Source organism: Zonotrichia leucophrys, chromosome 4 (assembly GCF_028769735.1).
Source record: "Zonotrichia leucophrys gambelii isolate GWCS_2022_RI chromosome 4, RI_Zleu_2.0, whole genome shotgun sequence".
Taxonomy (NCBI): Eukaryota; Metazoa; Chordata; class Aves; order Passeriformes; family Passerellidae; genus Zonotrichia; species Zonotrichia leucophrys.
In genome coordinates this window covers 49,435,316-49,456,352 of record NC_088173.1, presented here as the reverse complement: position 1 = coordinate 49,456,352, position 21,037 = coordinate 49,435,316, and the positions used below count along the sequence as shown (strand labels likewise).

At 42.8% G+C, this 21,037-nt stretch overlaps 1 protein-coding gene across 1 annotated transcript in view; it reads right to left on the bottom strand.

The window, feature by feature from the left end:
* The window catches only part of ANKRD50 (ankyrin repeat domain containing 50), a 39,720-nt gene extending 23,576 nt beyond the window's left edge, over nt 1–16,144 (bottom strand). The window contains exons 1-2 of the mRNA XM_064711587.1: nt 15,940–16,144; nt 13,899–15,179 (exon numbers count right to left, since the gene is read on the bottom strand). Of these exons, the coding sequence (XP_064567657.1) occupies nt 13,899–14,377 (479 nt within the window). The 5' untranslated portion in view covers nt 14,378–15,179; nt 15,940–16,144. The remainder of the gene's footprint in view (nt 1–13,898; nt 15,180–15,939) is intronic.
* Nucleotides 16,145–21,037: the final 4,893 nt, after the last annotated feature.

The following is a 21,037-nucleotide window of genomic DNA, read 5'->3' as shown; positions in this document are numbered from 1 at the left end:
TGGATGTGGGCACAGCTGTGTATACACTGACAGATCTGATCTGGTTATCGAGGTACTTGTTCTGTACTTTCTCAAGTACAAGATAAAGTGCACTGCAGCTGATTATCACTTTCTGACTAAGTGTAATACTGGAATTAAGGCACACTCCTGGGCTACAGTGTAATACACATTATTGTTTCTAGTCAATTATTTATTTGCAGACTGCACAGGAAGACAAACTGGCTCTAACAATTTCAGCCAACCATGGTTAATCCTATGAAGGAAGGGGCAGAAAGCAGAAAAACCAAACAACACCCACCCTGAGAATCACCTATTGGGAAAGCCCTAGGTGAAGCACACAGATGTAAATCGAGGGTCTGGCCTTTTCAGAAGTGGTGAATTAGAAACAGCAGGCAAGTCTTGTGCAACTCAATACCTGATTTTGCAATGTCTTGTAGCAACCTGGATTTTATCTGCAATTGTAAGGCAGGCTTGCAGCCCCAGCAGGAGAGCACAAAAGGCAGCTCTAGGGCATCAGGCCAGACAAAGCAGAGCTGATGGTGGAACCAGCGCCACTGGTCCCACAGAAACAGCCCATGCTGGACCCTGGGTATTCATTAGAGCCCTCCTACAGTCCCACACTGATACAGAGGTGATTTCTGGCTAAAAGGCACAGCCAGAAGCTCTACTTGTGGATTTACTTGAGCCCTCAGAAAATAGAAGCATTAAGAGCAAATATTTTGGTGTAATAGTGGACTGCCCAGAACAGTTTGCAAACAACTCGACTATTATAAAGCACAGACAACTGTGGCTGAAAACCACTCACAACTGCTACCAGGAGCAGGCTGACTGCAGTTTAAATGAAATATATTTGCCACATGTCCTAAGGCATAAAATATATTCTAAAATACGCTGAGTCTGACATACAAATTCTGTGTCCCCAAAGGCAAAGAGAGGAACAGCACACAAGACAATGAAAAGATTTTCCCCAAACATGTAATTAAAAAAAAGACAATGTATTCAAAACAAACTTTCACGGTTCTGTTTTATAGTGATAGAGAGGTCACCTAGTCCACTGCCACGCCTTCAGCAGGATCAGCACTACATCTGCCATCCCTGAGATACAAGCCCAGGCACTCCTGAAGATTTCCACAAATCAGTACTATCTCCCTAAGCAATCCATTCCAGGACCTCAATATTCTTGAAACTGGGAAGTTTTCTCCTTCCCTTCCTGTGTCCAACCTTTACCTGCTTTCCTGCAATTCAAACCTTGTACTACCTGCCCTGTAACTTCTGCCCCACAGATAACACCAGGGTGACTACAAGGAAGCCAGCAGCACCCAAAATTTATAACCATTTCTCTGCAGCCACCTGACAGAATTAAGGAACAGATTGAAGAGAAAAAAAAAAAGCCACAAGAAAAAGCTGGTATGAAACCAACTTGATGTGCTGTGTCAGTTTGAAATGGAGTACTCATAATTAAGTACAGTTACTAATCTCTTATTCCATGTAGTCAAATACAGTTGTACCTTGCACATGGGCTGTTTGCACCAGGCCCATGCAAGTCAAGCCTTCCTGCAGACAAGATGGCATTTATGGTTATCTCTTATCCACCAGTCCTGTGACTCTGCCAAAAGACAGAGTATTAGATTAAATTTAAATTAGATTAAATTTATCAAAACCAAACCATGTCATACCATGTTACTTGTTTTATACCTCTTTGTTATCTCCCAGCTGTCTGCAAATAGTTTGTCTGATAATTTCTTCTGGCATTTCTCATCTCAACTGACACACTTCTAATTCCCCACGCCTTTTATATCCTTCTTAAATCAAGGCACTAAATACACAAATTTTTCTTTCAACTCTGAATTTTCAGCAATCCTGATAAAGATAACCTCTCCTCTGCAGACAATCAGCAACAGTTTGAGAACATCTCACCAATTCTACATTGGATATCTGTTTGAGGTTTTTGGCCTGGGCTGTTTTTCTTTGACCTTACCTTTTAATTATGTTAGCTGACTGCAAAATTACTGTTTTTAAAGAAAGGGCAATACACAGGAGCATTGAAATTTTATCTTTCCTACTGTTATCACTTTTTTCTCCTCAAGGAATAGCAGCTAACACTTGGTGGATATTGTCTTTTTTCTGCTAACATAAATGGAGTTACTTCTTGTAAAACATACCTCACAGGAAACATGATCAATGCACCTTGAATTTGCAGTCTTGCTCTCATTTTTACATTACTCTTTCACTTTCACATTTAGTGGCTGCTCTATTTTCTTCCTGCTGGAGTTTAACATGTGAGTGAGGAGGAGCTCAGTTTCACTGAACCAGACATTTAATACAGTGCTTTGAGACCTCAGTGCTCTTCCCAGCCGGTTCCTTTCTTTCATTATACTTGTTTTCATCAGATCTTACTCACAAATCCTCTGAGATGGTGAACATCTCCTCTCCACCCTTTTAAATTTCTTTTTCTTTCTCCTCTCCTTCTAAGCAAAGAGTCATAGAATCATTTAGGACTCTATGAAAAGACCTTTGAGTCCAACCATTAACCCAACACATGCATTCAAGATCACTTCACAGTCACTATGTCCAAAAGATTTCACTTCCCCAGCTGATTTTTTCCAATCTGACTGAAGCTAATTTATGTCTCCCCACTAACTATTCTCTGTCCTTTGACATCAGAGGCATGGTCACTGGCAAACTCCTGCTTGTATCACGCCTTCCCAGCTGATGTTTATCTCCTATTTGTTATTCAAATCTTTACCAGAGACAGACATTATCATCCAAATTCTATGCCATGGGTGACACCAGTTGTTATCTTCAAGCAGCTTAGCTTACTTGAGCTTGCTGTTTTGGTAGGGTAAAGCACTTGGAATTTTACAAAAGTTTTGAGGCGAGGGAATCTCTCTGATTACCACAAACCCAATTTGGACAAAGCAGGTAAACTCTCAGACACACAAGGTGGTCTGATAGGTAATTTGATTTACAGTCCATGGAGGAACAGGCTGACCAACAAACCTTCAAATAGAAATCCCACATGTAGGGCTACCACTACATGTGATATATATATTTATTTTATTCAGATTTCCCAGGTGCTTTAATTTCTTTGCTTTGGTCTAGAAGTACAAGCAAGCATATTATGTACAAAACAAGCTACTTTTTTCAAACACATACCTGTTATACAAGTTATCCTGACAGATCTTTTAGAGCACTGAACTCAATCTTGACTGTACACTAAAATTTCCAGTTCTGCTTGTTCACCCCGTACCTTTTTTCCATTAGTATGAAGACACCTAAGGCATTTGATTACTCCCTGACTTATCTTCGTGCCTGTCCCATGACCTACATGACTAAGCCTATTTCCCCCCTCCTCCCTCCCCAGTTTGAGTTGTTGTCTAAGTTGCTGTTATTTAGATTTGTTCCTGGAATTTGTCATCCACCAGGTTTTGCTTTAAAGCTCTTTACTTAGGGTTAAAAATCAATCTTTTTTTTTTTTTTAAAGCATCAATTAAGTTCTCAATGTTATTTTTTCCTGCAAATCCATCTCTTTTTTTAAAAAAAGTAGGAGGTGCCAAAGAATGTACACTTTAGATCAAATGCATGAGATGAAAGCATCCAATCAGACTCACTGAAAACTATCATTAGTAGAAACGAGAGAATTGCCTATACTTCACATCATTTTGCATAAATGTAAAGTTAAGATAACAACTTGCTTTGCAAATATTCAAAAGCCTGTTGTTGAAATGCAACATGTAAGAGTGGGACACCACAATAATAAAATGACCAAGTTTATATATGCAACAGAATGTATCAAAATTACAAGGTTAGTTTTAAATCATTTATGAAATTAAAGGTACAGTGAGTGAAATATATATATATACACACATACATTCAGTCTTTTCAGCTTTCCTTATTAACTACCTGATTCCCTAGTTGTAGCAAAACGAATATTTCTTTGTTAAACAAATACGTAACTTCTATAAGCTTCTATATCTGAACACATCACTACACAACAGAGCTGAAATTCTTGTACCTTTACAGGCATTTGAACTTGTAGGTATTATTCTACATTTTGGAGATAGACAAAAATCCCTTTCTTTTTTCTGTTTCTATTTATGCAGTGCATAAACACAACTGAAGGAACAGATATTTCTTTCCAGGTATATGATTGTATTTGCTGGCACAACAGAAATGCTAAGCACAAAAAGAAACAGAAAAACTCCCAGATGAGGCAGGTAGAAAACTGCACTGAATAAATTCAATTGTGTGCCTGTTGTCAGGCTATATGCTTCTTTACTATGTTCTATTATTCCATGCCCATAAAAGAGAATACAGTAGATTAATACACACAATAAAAGAGCCACCATCATTACTGCAGTTCAGTCTGACAATCCCCAAATTAATTAGATTTGTCCTAGGCATTCCAAAGGGAAAAAAACCCCAACATTACTGGTTGGGAAGCAGGAAGAAGAGGAGCTGCAGTGGCTGTTTGAACACTAAGCTGCTCCTTCAGGACAGGGGGCTCTTGAACTGCCAGCCTGGAAGAACCAGGCTAATCAACACCTGACATTTTAAAATCTTCATCATTCCCTCACCAAGCTGCTCCACACCTGCCTGCCTCATGTCCTGCACACCATCACAAAGCCCCTCACACTTGCACTGCTGAACTGATTGCAGGATTATACTGCCCAACCTCATTTTGTGAAAATCCTCTGCACAAATACCAGATGAAAAGCTGGTGAGAATTTACCTTCCTAGTCAAGCACACTTAAGACAGCTTTCCTGTTTGTTACCACATATCTTTACCCATCTCATTTTCCATCTTAGTAAAACAGACTATCCTAATATTTATTGCACTTAGGTGAAGAGGCAACCGATGGAGCAGCTTTCGTGTGTCCCATTCAGAATTATTCCCCCATACTCCCCAAAGCACAATTCACAGCATATGTTCCTCAGGCATCACTCTGGGGCCTTATCAGCTACCTTGCAGTTTGGGTTTTTCCATCCCCAGCCCCAAGCAGATACAGTTTTTCTGTTTTGCTTGTAAAGCTCCAATTGATGCTTTCTGTATCGTTACCATAATTTACTCTCAAGAAACACTCTTAGGTTAGCACTGTGTAACCCTGACCCTATAATCTTACTGCACTGTTGTATTTAGCTTTGGAACTGATTTTGTGGCCTCACATTTATTAGCCTTAGCTACAATATAACAAATGATAGAAACCCCAACTTCCACTTCCTCCCTCCATTTATTCATACACAAATTGTATACTGTGGATGAAAAGCACCATTTAAAATTAAAGGAGTTATTAACAAAAAAGCATAGAAACACAGAATGATTTGGTGTTGTGCTGCTGACTGCTGAAGTTTCCATCTGTTAGACTTTGATCATTTAGGGTAATCCAAGACCCTACAGGACACAATTTCTCTTATGGATCAGCCTCACTTTACCTACAAACTGAGCTTTTTTTCCAATGTCCTGCTGAACTCTACTCCAGGAAAGTGCAGAGCAAGGACAGACAGCTTAGTGTATCATGCTCACTATTGCTGCAGGAGAGCTGATGTAGTTAAACCAAGACTTGTTAATTAATTGCTCTAAAATGGAGATCATGCTGTAATCCCACTCTGAACAGATTTTCCTCCTGAGGTTCATTCCTACCTGCCTGTTACTGTCATCTTTACACTGTTGGTATTTTCCTTTCCTTAACTTCTGAACAGTGCTCTGTTTCTTCTAGGACCTAAAATAAGGTGCTGCCAGGGCCCCTTCCTTCTCTCATGTTCCAAGATATCACAGATCTGTAGCACACAACTTGCATCTTATGCAAGGTGCCCACCTTCCCTTCTCCACATAAGCACTACCAGCTCTTATTAGGACATGACAAAGGAAAAAAAACAAGGAAAAGGCACTGCTGCTGGTCTGTGGACTCAAAGTCCACTCATCACATATGATCCTTTATTCCAACCTTCCTCTCCCATCAATTTAAACAGCAGCAACCACAATTGAGCCCAAAAGTCTGATGTCTCCTACCTGCCTGCATGGTCCTCACTCTGTGTGAAGTTAGCTGCAAATGTCACAGAGAGGGGAATTTGATAGCAATTGTTTTGCCCCTTTTATTTCTCCATTATGTACATTTCCCCAATTGCCTTCTTTTCATGATTTCATTTTCAGTTCTATTTTCACACTATTTTCTCACATTTTGATGCTAACAAGCAGACCAGGAACCTTACCCACCTCCTTCTTTCTGGCACCTCCTCTGCAATACTTTGAACACCTCTGTACAACTCAACCCTTGGGTCAATGTAATTATTTTCCTGCCGTTTTGGCCTGGTTATTTCTTTTTCAGCAGTCATTCTTCAATCACAAAATGTAAAGACATTAACTATTGGAGACACTCCTGCTCTTGGACAAAGACAGAATATTTCTCACCATTCCCAGTGTATTGTTACACATCATCACACACAAGAAACTGAAACCTCTTCGAGTCATGGCTTTCAGGAGGCAATATTTCAATACTACCTTCTCCCAGTGTTTAAGACACACTACATCCTTTCTACTTCACAATCCACCAAATCCTTTTCATTTTTTTCATTGAAAAAGAAGACAGGAAAAGAAACCTAAACCCTTGCACAAGCTATGAACATGTGCACAGAAAACTGAAGGGAAGGGAAATAATTAACAAGTAAGAATTGCTATGAAGGTCCATCTAACTAAACAGCTTATAGGAAAACCTGTAAGGTTTAAGTCTGAGCCACATTGATTAAAGCCAAAATGTTAATGCCTATAGAAGTAGAAGACAAAAAGGTCTATGTAAGTTGTCATTATTAAAATGCCTCGGGGAAACTTTCTTATGGTAATTTAATCTGAAAAGGTTAAAACCTTAAACGGTATTATGTTCAGTCTGTAGGCTGTGCTTCCATACAATGAAAGAGGAACATACAGCTTGCTCTGGCAGAAACACTGACTGCTGCTATGTGACCCGTTAACTCCACAGATTTAAGGGAAAAGCCTAAAGAGAAACATGCCACAAAGTACTTAAGCTTCAGGCAATGCTCAGCGGTTCTAATGGGCTGGAGAACACCAGAACACCGAGTTTCCTATGAAACACAGCTCCAGTTAAAGCCTAAAGACCCAGTTACACAAAAATACTTAGATGTTCCAGCACAGTCAAGATGCAAATTTACCTTCTGCAACTCCACTGGAAAGACAGGCTGAGTTGGCAGATTCTTTTTAACCCTCCTGTGGCATGCTCTTACAGAAATAGTTTCTCATCTCACCCATAAATTGGTACGATCCTCAGTTGGTATCTTGCCTCCATCATTGTTGAGTATTAAATAAACCACAGATAAACAAAACAACATGATTATAACTGTAATGAGATAGTTTTTAACTGAAAACTCCTACTAAAAGGAGAATTCAATCTTCTATTAGATCAAGATCTGCTGGGTTAGGGTCCAACTAGCTTCAGGATTCTAGTCAAGCATAAGTGAAAGATGCAGGAACGGACAAAAAGCTGGGAAAGTACAGAAGTAGAATGTTGCCTATTTACACATCTCAAACATTGGTAAGAAAAATTCCCCTTAGAAACCAAACCCTTTTATTTAGGTAAGGGATTTTTAATGCCACATTCTTAGGTGTGACCTCTGAGGACACACTAACAAAATGAATTATTGAATTTCAGGCTGAGATGAAAGAGAAAAAAAGATGTATTTAAAGATGTAAAAGGCTGTCCAAAAAAGGAAAGAAAATTTATTCTCCATGTTTCTGGAGAACATACTAAGTAGTAAAAATCTTGGATTACAGCAAGAAGAAACCAACTCAGAGTAACATATGGATTTTTTTTTCTAGAAGAACTGTGAAGCATAAGAGCAGATGAAGGCAGCATCTTCAGCTTTTTCTCTCTGGTGAAGGAGATGGTGGACTTGATTTTCCTGAGCTCCCCTTCCAACCTTCTCAATTGTCAATTGCACATTTGAACTTTACATGTGGTAAATGTGTAACAAACACACTGGAGGTTTAACTTCTTAAAGAATCTTGCAATTAATGTATTATGCATTCAGATTCTTCTTGGCATGACACAGGATACAGTCAGTGCTTGCCTTGGTTTCTACCATTTGTAGCTCTACAAAATTAAGAGAGTCTAACAAAATCTATTTACTCTTGCAAGCACTGGAGAGCTACAGCTCCCAAGGTTGTAGTAAAGCTCTGGAAGCACAGGGAAAGGCTCTGCAGCAGCCCCTTCCACAAGGAATTAGATTAGAAAAAAAGAAGTAGATCACTCCCAGGCAGTCTGAGACCTGGGTGACAAAAACTGAGTCATGTATCACCTACGAAGGATTAATACTGAATTACTAATGTCCTCTAGAGTAAATTGACAGAAATCCCAGCAGCTTTTGGGTTTCCAGTAGCCCAAGCTCAGGTATCTTTAACTCTCTGACCTTTTCACAGCAGTCTTGGAACTGGGGTGCTGCAAACTGCAGTAGAAGCACACACTGTGGTCAATTCACTAGCAAGGGAAACTTCCAAGTTTGTAGGGTTATGCCCTACAAAGTCAGGATACTCCTAATTCATCTCAAATTTACTCCAAAATGCACTCAGATTTTTGCAATTAAGAATAGGCTACTCCAAACCAACAAAAAGCTCACTAGTTAATTGCTCAATAAAGCCTACACAACCCATTATAATTTTAATTATATTACTGACTTCAAAGATGGCACAAAGAGTTCTAAAAATGAACAGCTTCTTCACACTTCATCTGTCATCGTTTACAACTCAATGTCTAAATCTTTTCCCTCATCTAAGCAGGAAAAATGCACTTCAGTACTGCAGATTGAAAGTCCCTGGACAGAAGTCACAGAAGGTTTGCTGAACAAATCACTGGTTTAGTACATTGTCAGACAAAGAATCCAGAACTTGGAATAAAACTTGTTACCCCCATATCATTTAGATAGGAGTAAGAACTCTATCACCTACAATTTGCAACTTTATGATGATACACGACTTTTGAGGGAAGAGGGAAGAAAAATATAAATAACTTAGTAGCATGGAAAGGCGATACAGGTGAAGGGCTGGGGGAAGGAAATACTTGTTAGCTCTGGCTGACACTCAGAGGTTTTTCCTCTGAATTCTGCCCTTTATGAGGTTTCCATTACATTGCCAAAGACAAAACACCAGAGGCTCAACCCTTTGGAGTTCTCCAAGCAGGCAGAAGGAACTTTACATAGATAACAACACTTGGCACAGGCCCTGCTGCACTTCAACGCTGTCCAAGGGCGTGACTCACACAACTCACACAAGGCTTTCAAATTTAATCAACATAAACCCCTGCTTCAAACTTGCAGCCAGCAGAGAACCTTACATGACCTCTCACACCTCTTTCTTACACTCAAGTCTACAGGTATTTGCATATTCTAGAGAACTATAAAACTATTAATCACTTCACATTATTGGTCATGTTAAATCACAAGGCAAATGTGATGCTCACAAAGAGATGAGGAGTTAGAAACAGAAGAAAAGCTCTGATACTCTGGGAATCTGCAAAAGGAACCACTGCACTGATTTTAGCACCAGCATGCATAGAATCTGGTGTCCTTTCTGAAAAAAAAAAATATATATATATACTTAAGCTCTGAGATACAGCTTCCCTATATTCACTTTTGGTAAAGAGGATGTAACATCAGCTTCAGAGAACTTCTGTGAAGCTCTTAAAGAGTAATAGACTTGTTCAGCAGTTCTTTCTGATTTGGTTTTGTGGCTTTGCTTCTTTTAAATGTCTGGGTTTTTTGGGTCTCTACTGATCAGGGACATCTACTTGCATGGCAGTGCAACTTTAGCAATGCAGTACAGTGGAAATCTGAATTCACAGATTCATTCTTTTTCCTGGTAAAAATCACTTAGAGCCTCTTACATTAAAATAGTTGCATGAGAAATACTTTAGTAATTAAATGTTACAATACCTCACAAGCAAAAAATCACTTGGACACCACTGACGCAAATTCAGTATGTGAGGAATAAGGATGTGAAAAGTCTGACAAGATTTGAAATTCCCTGAAAAGACACCTAGAAGATGGAAAGAAACTTCACCTGGGAATGAGAGCAAAGCAGCTCCACCTGCATCATCCTGCAGGGGGAAGATGTGGAAATTTACCATTATTTGGTGATTTATTAATTGTAGCAACACACTCAAACAAAAATCAAAGTTTGGTTTAAGTTTGTACCAGACCAACACACCCTGAAGGTGAGTTTGGCAGGAATTTAAAAACATGATGTTATTTAATACCTTACACCTCTAAATTCTCTGGTCATGGGTATCTTTCAAACTCAAGAGCAATGGCTGCAAACAAGAATCAGCTCTGCAGGGTAAACCATGCCCACACTCCTAGTGACAGACACTGTCTGTGCTGTGAGGGAAGCAAGCTCTGCCTCCCACCAATAATCCCAACTGCAGCACAGCCCATGGGAATGATGTGCCTTTCCCTACCGTCTGAGGGTGTTTAATGTCCTCTCCTCTGCCTGGAAAACATCAGCCGGGAACATTAGGGAAATGCCTTTCTACAGCCTGGTTTGCACAAATCTCAGCATTGCCACAGTTTATATCAGAGTTGCTCTATGCCCTCATGGCCTTGGATAAGTGGTAACTGCCTGTATTCCTACCAAATCACTGGGAGCACAAACCTGCTGCAGCAAAACCAAAACAACCCTAGAGACAGCATTACAAAATTATTCAGAATGTAACTTTTCTGTATCAACAGGGAAGAAGAGCTTAATGGTCCTTTTGAATTAAATTCTTTGTTTATCACATAATTTCTTAACTTCTGGTGTCTGTAACATCTTTTCCTTCCCTTCTGCTTTACTTTCACTGAAAATCTGAGTGTGAGGGTTCAGCACTCTCCCTCACATTTTAAGCTGCTTTCTGCTCCAGCACTGAGTGCCTGATAAGAGAAGGGCTGTAAGTAGCTGTTCTTTCTCTCAGCTGTCAGTGCAGCAACAAACTCAAAATGCTAAATACATTTGTATAATTCAGCCCTTCTGGTTCTTTGAAAGATCTGCCCCTGAAAGAATTTTTAGGGCATTTAAAGCTTATAAATGCATAAGAAGTTTTTAAGAGGAGACATTTAAACAGTGTGAGAAACATCTTAACTCTGAGGGTCATCGCTTGCACATGTATCACTAAGACCATCAGGACTGCTGAAAATCTATTTAAGAAACATCCTTCAGGAAAACATGTCACCATTTTAGCTAACAAACTTTACACTGTTTATAAACTAGCATGTTACCAGACATTAAGAAGCTTTTCTTTCTCAGTATTTCCAGAACAATCAACACAAAAATAGAGTGGTATCATCTTGTTTAGCACTTATGAAGAGAAGTCTTTCCATTTTAGGCCATGAATACATGGCTGGGTCTGGAGCAGCTGTGAAAAGCAGAGCAAAAATTTGACAGTGCCTTTAAAGAAAAAATCTTTCTCCTCTTCTACTGAATAAACTGAAATAAGGCAAGAATCGATGAAGCACTTTGTGTTTCTTCAGTGCCTTTACACAATGAGAGATGCAATCATCTGACAGGAAAGTCTTCCTAGAACTCATTTCACACCACAACCACCTCCACTTAACAAACTCTGAACAGAGCCCAGCATCGACGTGCTCAGTGGCAAGGCTTAGAAACCACGGAACATCCTAAATTATAGTTCTGTTACAACATTCCCTGCACGGTTCATAAAGCAGCAAAAGGTCACTCAAACAAATGACAGAGGAGTGTGATGGTGGGAAGGGGGTGGCCAAGCGCCCCTTGTTTGTGGGCAGAGATCGTTTCACCCAGCAGAACAGGCCCGGGGTGCCGCTGTCAGCAGCCACCTCCTGGTCCCCTGCCACAGTGCTGAAAACGTATATTCCCTTGTCTCCAACACCTCGTCTCCCTTAGATCTCACACAGCAGCACCAAGAGCAGCCACCACAGCTGCTTCTGAGAGCAGGAGATCAGGATAAGTGGGAGCAAGGGAATACATGAAGGGTGAAAAGAAAAACCTCCTTGACTGAAGCTGATGTGCTACCCCATAAGTATCTCTAGTGTAATAACAGGAGTGCACAATCAGTGCTGCACAATGTGAGAAGGAAATGACCATTGCTGGATCTTGTGCTTATTTTATTTTTCTAGTACAAATCCAAGAACCATGTATATTGACCTCCTCAAACCAGCCCATCATTTATAAACCCTATGTTTATAAAAATCAGTCTAAACAAATATCTCTTGTATTTTATATTTCTAGGTTGCATTTTTGTCTAAAGACATTCACCTAGCTCCCGTTCAGTGCAGTAAGCAATCACTTTCAGAAGAGGAAGGATTCCAGCTCTTACTGAGAACTTGGCTGTACTAAATTAGTCAGATTTCCCTGTAATGGACTTTTAAACATAAACAGGCTCTTACACACCAGATTAATCCACTTTCATGATTTTAAAAGACTGGCCATCTAGCTTCAGGCAGTCTGCTATTCCATTTATAGACACTTAATTGCACCCAGTTTTTATTCATTAGAATTTAAGAGGGCTTAATACCTCTGAAATTAGGACCCTAATAGCTGTTAGAAGTTACATATTCGCTAAGCAGCAAACAAAAAATCCAGAACTAGTCTCGGTTTAGAGTGTCTGCTTTAAGACACTACGCTGAGAACAATGTGGACATGCATCCTGTTTATTCAGCAGGCAAGGACATACCAGCCCCCAGAACTAGAAGGCACTTTTACACCACCATGACAATGAAAGCAAGCACCACAGTTCAACCCCAGTGCTTGCCTCCACAATCCTAGCAGGCAGGAAAGAAAAAAAGAGAGGAGAGGAATTTCATACTGGAAACAGGCAATAAACCCTCTAGTACCACAAAAAGTTACACCACTACACAGTACCAAAAAAAAATTCAGTTTAACCAATGTTGCAGACAAGTTTTATGCTGGCAACACATTCAACTGAAGCTCTGTTGATGAAGACAAGCCTTACCCTTCATGAATTTTCCTTCACTGTGACCCAAAGGAATAAAGACCAATAGACACAGGCTGTGCTCAAGACTGTATATTGTTCCAAGTGTATCTATGGATGTACACTTATATACATGTAATTAATCCTTTCATATACCCTTATACCCACAGAAACAGAATTATCAGTGACATACTCAGGAGACTACGGTTTGTTAGGGAACAGTAGTAAAACAAGTCTGTTTCTTTCCCATTCAGCTTAGACAGCTGACAAACCTCTTAAGGGGCAGGCTGATCAATTTCTTGATCAATTCCTCATCCCATCAACACTTTGAAGTACTTACAGAAGAAGCAGCAATAAAGATTTGACACAATCTGTGCATATTGTGAGAAGAAACATAAGGAGTTAATTGACATTTTCCTACCACATATTTTTAGACAAACATAAAACCGATGTGCTGGATCAGACCCAGCGATCCATTAGCCCAGTTTCCTCTCAGACAGAGCATGTTATTGGAAGCTTTTCTAAGGGTCCTGTAAGGTCTGTTCCAGGTCTGTGAAGGACAACTGCCCTACCTTTATGGCACACAGAGACCATGGAATAGGTATTTTCCACTCTGAAGTCACTTACTTTCAAGTCTGTCCAAAACATTCAGTTACATCTGAGGGTACTAACACACAAATGTAAATAAATTCACTATTAATAATAAACTTTGTTTTAAAAGTAAATATTTATTTATGTCAGCTATAACGACAAAGTTAGATTTTTCCATGGTAAGTCTGCATGATCTGACAGAGATAACAAGCCATGAAACAAACATGTTTTAAACTCTCTGCATCTTAGGCTCACTGGAAGGAAGACCTAAACAGCAGACTTTTCTTGTTTGTTTTATTTTGGGTTTGTTTTCAACAGGGCTGCTTTGTCGGGGGTTTTTGTTTTTAAATTTGTTTTTACCTTTTAAACGCTTCAGCAGGGTTCCTCTCGCATTCCCCGGGCTGCAAGAGACTCTGAATAGCAGGATCTCTCAGTTTGTCCTCGAAGCCCTGGATCAGTCCGCTGCGGCATATCTGTGTGACCAACCCTCGGATGAAGCCTCCAACACAGAGCGTGTCCGAGTCCTGGGCCCTGCAGAAATGGAAGGCCAGCGCCTGGCGATGCAAGCCCCGCTGCAGGTTGGCAGGTGAGCTTGGCCACAGCAACTCAGTGCACAGGGCTGTCTTGCCACTGCCGGGCCCTCCTACCAGCAGCACACCCCAGGCAGCTCCTTTCCCGGAGACAACACCGCTGTTATTCCCAGGATTGGCTACAAGAGATGGCTTGTTGGCAGCGCTGCTGCCGCAGCTCGCTTTCTCCTGGAGGCAGTGCTGAAGCTTGTGGAAAACCCACTCCCTACAGTAAAACTGCTTTCCCTGCAGCAAGCTGGTTTGAGCCATTTTATAAAGCTTCTTCTCCTGGACGTGTCATAAGCTGCAGCACATCTTCAGCATCTCAGGAGCGGGGAGACATCCCGGCATGGGACGCTCTTGTGCGCAGAACTTGGCAGAGGTGACAGCAACCGGGCACCCTTGCTCAGGGTAAAACTCAGCAGCCTCTCCTCTGCAGGACGGGTGTCACTCCATCTGTGCCCTGTGCTGGGACCAGCACGGCACCATCACAGCTCAGCTGACATCGTGCAGCGGCGGCTGGGACCAGCCCTGGGCGAGACTCCTGGCGTGGCTCACAAGTTCACGCAGCCCCATGGCTGCATCTGTGGCTCAGGCAGCTGTGCGTGTTCCCAGCGTACAGGGGAGACAATGCATCTGGAAAAGCTGAGGGAAAGCCAACTTTGCAGTGTATACTGAACGCCTTTCAGCTCTAGGCATTAATCTCTCTGGATATACACACAGAAAAAGCTGTCCATAATAAAATGTTCCTTCTGGGAATTTCATAAAAAAAAGCGATTTCTCTTCAGAATACTATATACACACCACAAACGTGGCAAGTACCACTGACTAAAGCAGCCAGTCTGGCCGGCGAGCTTTGCAGACTTCATACATCTGGGAGAGTGTCCGAGAAGTGCTTCACATTACGGTTTCTTATGCAGCACAGGCGACGGGGGGGGGGGGGGAAAATGTTTACAGCTTCTTATTTCAATACATTCGTAGTGTCTTCTTCAGGAACTTGATTCTTACTGAACCTGTTCTCAGGTATCTCAATCGCAAGATGTCAGAAGAGACAACATCTTCCCCTAAAGCTCTGAAATAAAGGAGACAGCACTTTTAACCCTACATGCAAGTCATAATTCAGTCAGCTGCAAACGCAGACAACAAAGACCAAAGTCAAGGGCTCGAATTCCTTATTCTTCCTAATACTGTTGAATTAATCAAGAGAGCCGTTTTAAAGAAAATTTGTCGTTAAGAGGCGTGATCAGCCATATGCAAAAAAAATCCCCAACAACAAACAATGAGCAGATATGACAGTGGCCTCAAAACCACAGCAAGTCTTGCATTTTCTCCCGAGGAGAACCGAATATATCCTCCCATGCTAGAAACATTCCTCCTAGCGAGGCTCCACCAGCGAATCCTCTCCTCACCCCGCGTTCCTGCTGCCGGCTGCGGGCGTTTTCGGGACTTTGTGCAGCAGCAGCAGGGCAGCGCTGCTCCCCGCACGCTTCTTTGTTCGCGGCGGCAGCAGCGGCGCCCGGCAACCCCGGGTCACGCCGTGGCACCCCCGCCGGCACCGCGCACCGAGCCACCGTCCGAGCCGGCCCGGGCTCGGCGCTGCCCTGCCCTGCCCGGCCAGGCACGGCGCGGAGCCGCCCGGCAGCGCGACCCCCTCCCTCCGGGTAACCCAGAGCAGCTGGGAGCGCCCAGCCCTGCCCCGGCTCCGCGCCCCGTGCCCGCCGCCCTCCGCCGCGCACACACCCGGCTCCGCACGAGCACCCGGCGGGGACCCCCAGCCCCGGGGCCGGTGTCAGCCCCGCCCGGGCAGGGGCCTCCTCCCGCCGCTCGCTCACCTCCGTGGCCGCCTCGGCGCGGCGGCTACTCCAGACGGCTCCTCTCGCCGCTGCCCGCGCCCCTCCTCTTCCTCCGCCCGGCCCCTGGGCTCCCGCCCCCGGGCGCCGCCGTGCCAGGGCCGCGGCCACCCCGCTCCGCCGCTGCCTCAGCCCGCCCGGTGCTCTCCCCGCTCGGCGCCTCCCTCGCTCCCCGCTCCGCCCGCCCCGGCCCCGCCTCGGCCCGCCCCCCTTCCCCTCCGGCGGGGGGGACATCTGGGGCGGAGGGAGACGGGCGGTGCCCCTGCCGCCGCCCCGGGCTTTGTCCCGGCCCCGGGGCCGCCCCCGTCCCGCCCGCTCCCGCGGCGCCTCCCGGCGCGGCCCTGCAGGGGGCGGCCGCGCCTCCCCTCCCGCCGCGGGCCCGGGGATCCGGCCCGGCCCGGCCCCGCTGCCTCAGCCCGCGGGACTCGGGCGGATAAGGTCCTGGCTGGGGGCGAGCCGCCCTCACCGCGGGGCTGGCACGGGCCCTTGGCTCAGTCTAATCTCCGAACCAAGCACGGACCTCAGAGCTTGATCTTCTCACTGCCTCTCCTGTTAGTGCCCCGTTTCAGGCGCAACTCCCATTAATTACCCTGACAGCCTCCCCAGATCGTAGCAGCAGTTCTGAACCTTTTCTACCTTCCCAACTGTGCTTCGGGGTTTACACACATGCAAAAATCTTGTTTCCAAGGCTCTGACAGCTCCAAAGGGGCATCCCGCATCCTGCCCCGTTAAACTGACCCTTGAGCTGTACAGCTGGGGAATCCCAACCAACCCTTGGGACCTAAATATGGAAGAAACCAGGGTAGGACTTCCTCCAGGACAACTTTGATATGGAAGAAAACAGGGTGGATCTCGCTCCAGGACGCCTTTACGAGGCCCTTGTTAAGCCCCTTCCACCCATGACAGCAAAGCAATAGCTCTCCTCCTTTATTTTGTCTGTGATAGAGCAAGGGAAGGATTTTCATTAAAATTTGCTCCCCTTGCAGCTGGCTGCATTAGTTATGATAAGGCACTTTTCCATCAAGGATCAAGGTCTATACGGTTGTTAAATAGTGCCTTCATTTGAACACTGCTCTGTGTGGTTTTTTACACCAGGTAATTATGGCATTGTGGAGTATACACTGAATATATCCATAGGATACAACGGAGTGATTGATTTAGGGCCCTTCAAGGAGCATCCCGGGGTTCTTTGCAGGAGCAAAATGAAAAATCAAATAAATTCAGTTGGTGTACTGAAGAGCTTAGAAAAACAAGTCTGTCTGCTTCTGAAAACCAGTAGAACAAGTTTGAAGAACCTTTGGAAGCAGTGAATTAAAAATTCGCAGAGCAATGGGGAGTGGGGGAGAAACAGAAATAAGATTAGTAGTAAGAAATGCTGTGTGGTTGTTTTGTTTTGGGGTTTTTAAAGTTTTCTGACTTGGTTGGTTTTTTTTAACCCTACACTTTAGGCAAATAATCTTCTCTAGGCTTGTTATTTTTTTTCTTCTTAGCTGCACCACCCTTCCATTTCGAAATGTTGTGGAAACTCAAGACTTCCAAAACTAATGCTAATACAAGTTCAAGAGACTTTGAACTGTAAAATATTTTCTTTTTTCATTTTTTTTCTTTTAACAATAAAGGGATAGAGACAGATAATGGTTGGAGTGATGGGATTGCAGCTCTAGTCTGCTGAGCAGGATAGAGAAAAAACAGAAGTTGACAGAGAGAAAAAAAAGGTAAAAACCCACAAGAAATAATTGCAGATTCAACATGTTAAGGAGGAGATCTTGGCACAAGTTTTAGATTGGTGACCCAAGGAGGGAAAAAAAGAAATTGGACAATGTAGAGATGCAGGGGAAAGTGCAACTTCTGCCTTTCTGATGACCAAGACACAAGTGAGAACCCAATTTAGATAAAAACATGCTGTCAGATTTCACAGCATCCGACGTGAATATTGTGAAGCAGGTGGAATAACAGCGTGGTTTGCTAAAATCAGATATTTAGCTTGATGGAGTTATAGATAATAACTGTGAAAATAGTTAACCTTTCTGTGCTAATGCATAAATCCCAAACCAGATGACAATAATTTGATTTTAGCGTGGCACAGAGGACATGAAATAATTGACCCCCTAAAACTGACTGGTGGCCACTGTATCTTAGCTAAGTTTCCCTTCAGGATATCACTCCTACAGTTGATATCAGGAGTATGAAATACTTGCTGGAATAACAAATGGAAGAAGGAGAGGGGAAGGGAGGGAGGAACAGAAGTTAGAAAATAAAAAAGTGGCAGGTTCAAAGTATAATTAGACAAAATCTTGCAAAGTCCAAAGCGTGACCTTTCAAAAACTTTCTATGTACAAGCTAAAGGTGAATGGCCTTGCACTGACCCTCCCCTCAAATTACTGCTAGGAAGCAACAGCATATACACTTTCAGTGGTAAATCCTTGTTTTTAGAAAAAAGAAAAAAAAATCTTTAACATAAGTTCAAAGGGTTAAAAACCCCAAGGTTGTCATGAAGAGGAGCAGCCACAATCTTTCATCTGTACACAAGAAACTAAGACCCTGAAGTCAACCTTCAAAAGCAAGGGAGGCATTTTGTTATCAAGATTATTTGTGTAGTACCTCCTATACCTAAGGTGACAGCTCAGATGACATCACTCTGGTGAATTATTATAGCTGAGGGTCAGATTATTTCTGATACAATTGTGCAACGTTGTAGTTAATGAGACAGTATCAGGATAAGAACCAAACCTTATTTTTGTGGTTTTGTATAACTTAGTTTGACACAGATAGCAAACAAGCCGTGATCTAATTGGCTGCAACCTTGCAGGCTACAGGGCTGACAGATAAGGCCTAAAAGGAGATGAAACAGAGCAAAATTTCCTATCTGAAAAAAAAAACCCCACAAAAAACAACTCAAAAACGCTCTATACTTTTTGTTTCAGTGGTCTGAAGCAATGGGAACCTTCCTGGTTGATCTGAGCCTCATGGAGGCACCTGATTTTAAATGATGGGATGTTTGTGTTGTGCATGATTTTAGGTATGGTTTTGTATTTAACGGGTTGAGGATAACAAAAGAAGAAACTTTGAGTGAAAAGATTGAACAAAAAGTTGTAACATTAAGAAGTCTGCAGTAACAATGGAAAAACCTGAGGGGCTGGGTTCAGCAAAAATCGTTTATGATTTGCCACATCTTTTGCAGAGTATTAGGAAAGGCTGCTACGTGCTGTTCAATTCTTTCACCAGTTTCAGCGAGATGTTCCTTGGGTGTGGAGGCAGGCAGTCCTGATGGACAGGAGAACATGACGGATCACATCTGGAGCCATCCAGATCTGATCCATCCATCCGTGTGAGCGCAATCCTTGGTTTGCTCTGTGGGAGAGCTTTGGGCAGGCAGTGATTCACATCCAGAAATGTTTTGCAAGGGTGGGCCTGAGGCGTGATTATCTGCTTAAGCACGGAGCAGTCCTTTTAACTGCTTTTGTAACTTTGGAGTTACTGATTTTCATGCATCATTATCTTTTAATTCAGGTGCTTTCATTCTCTGACAGGTAAAATTAGGGAGGTTGATGGTAAATAAAGATAGTGCAGACTTAGGCTAACGTAGGAACATAAATATAAAAAATTATAATTTCCCAAGCAAATAGTGAAAATCTTATCACATGAAGTATTCAGGCAAAAGCATTCCTGTGATACTGATGTTTCAGGTCTTAGTCCTAAATTCTGTCTAGGCTGAGATGCACTTGGGACTGTCAGTATCCTATAAGATGCCTCCACAAAATCACCTGGAAGTCATGTTCCTGAGTGGCCTGTGTCCAGTCTGGCAGCCACAGCCAGTCTCTGATCTGTCCATCCATTCATCCATCCCTGGTCATCCAATGCCCCAGGCCAGAATCCCTCAGCTCCTAAATGGGATGGATGTCAAAGGCCTCAGAAAGGGCTGCTTAGCTCTTATTCACAATTATTCAATCCTCCAGAGTCAGCTGGTCACTTAGTCAGTACTTGGGAATGGACTCCAAGAGGATGTGCTTCCTCAGCTCCTCAGGAACTGAGTGAGGCTGACCATCTTGCTCCTTCTCTCTTTTTTAAAGAGGAACATAATGCAGGTTGGGTTTGTTTGGCTTTTTTTTTTTTCCTCTACTTATCAGGGACTTGCACTCACAATTTCGATTTTCAATAGATGAAAGTAATAGTATTCTTTTACATAAGAATATAGCCAGGAAGCATAATAGTTCCTTTCAGCTCTTTCCTCACCATTCCTCATTACCAGGTAATTTGGGTAGGAGTACTATCTATCCCATCTATTGAAACTGGAGCTCTGTGAACAAAGGATGCAAGAATGACTAAGTTGAAGCAAAATTAAACAAAAGATCTGGGATAGGATCATGTGGTGGCTGGAGCAGTTGGCCAGGAGAGGAGGGAGCTGAATTCACATTTTTCCCTGAAAGGGAAATAGTTCCAGTTTCCAGGCTGACAGCATTCATTTCTAGGTCATTACAGAACTGCCACCACAACATAATCTAGTTGCATTTTGTTTGAGGAATGGCTATTGTGCTTTGGGTTAGAAAAGGCAATTCTCTGTCCCTTGACACACAGGGGCTGCGGTCTGTCCTGTTGCCACAGAAAAGGGAAAGCAGGAGGTTTGCATTCACATATCCTCATCCTCTGTACAAATACATGTGTGCATTGAATACCCAGCAGTGGTGGATGTTCATTTTGCAGCTTAAAAACAGAATTAAGATACACTCAGAAGACCTGCTGTCCATAATTTGGATCACAGGTAGTTATAACTGTGCCTATATCTACTACTGAGTGTTCCTATCATCCTGTTGGTACCACTGCTCCTCACTGCTACTCTGTCAAGGGAAACACTCTGCCAGGTGACTGTTCAAAATAGGGGATCAGTTTAAATGCTCTGAATTCCTTCATGAGCAGCTTTTTTTCTTGCTCTGTGCTGACATGAGAGCACCATCCTCCCAGTTGCACACTAAATTTAGTCAGTAGGCTTGGAGGCACTTCTTGTGCCTCTTGAGCAAAACTCAGGCATTGGCTTTAAAGATTTGCTGCAGCATCTTTTTTTATATGTATGTGTAATATTTAT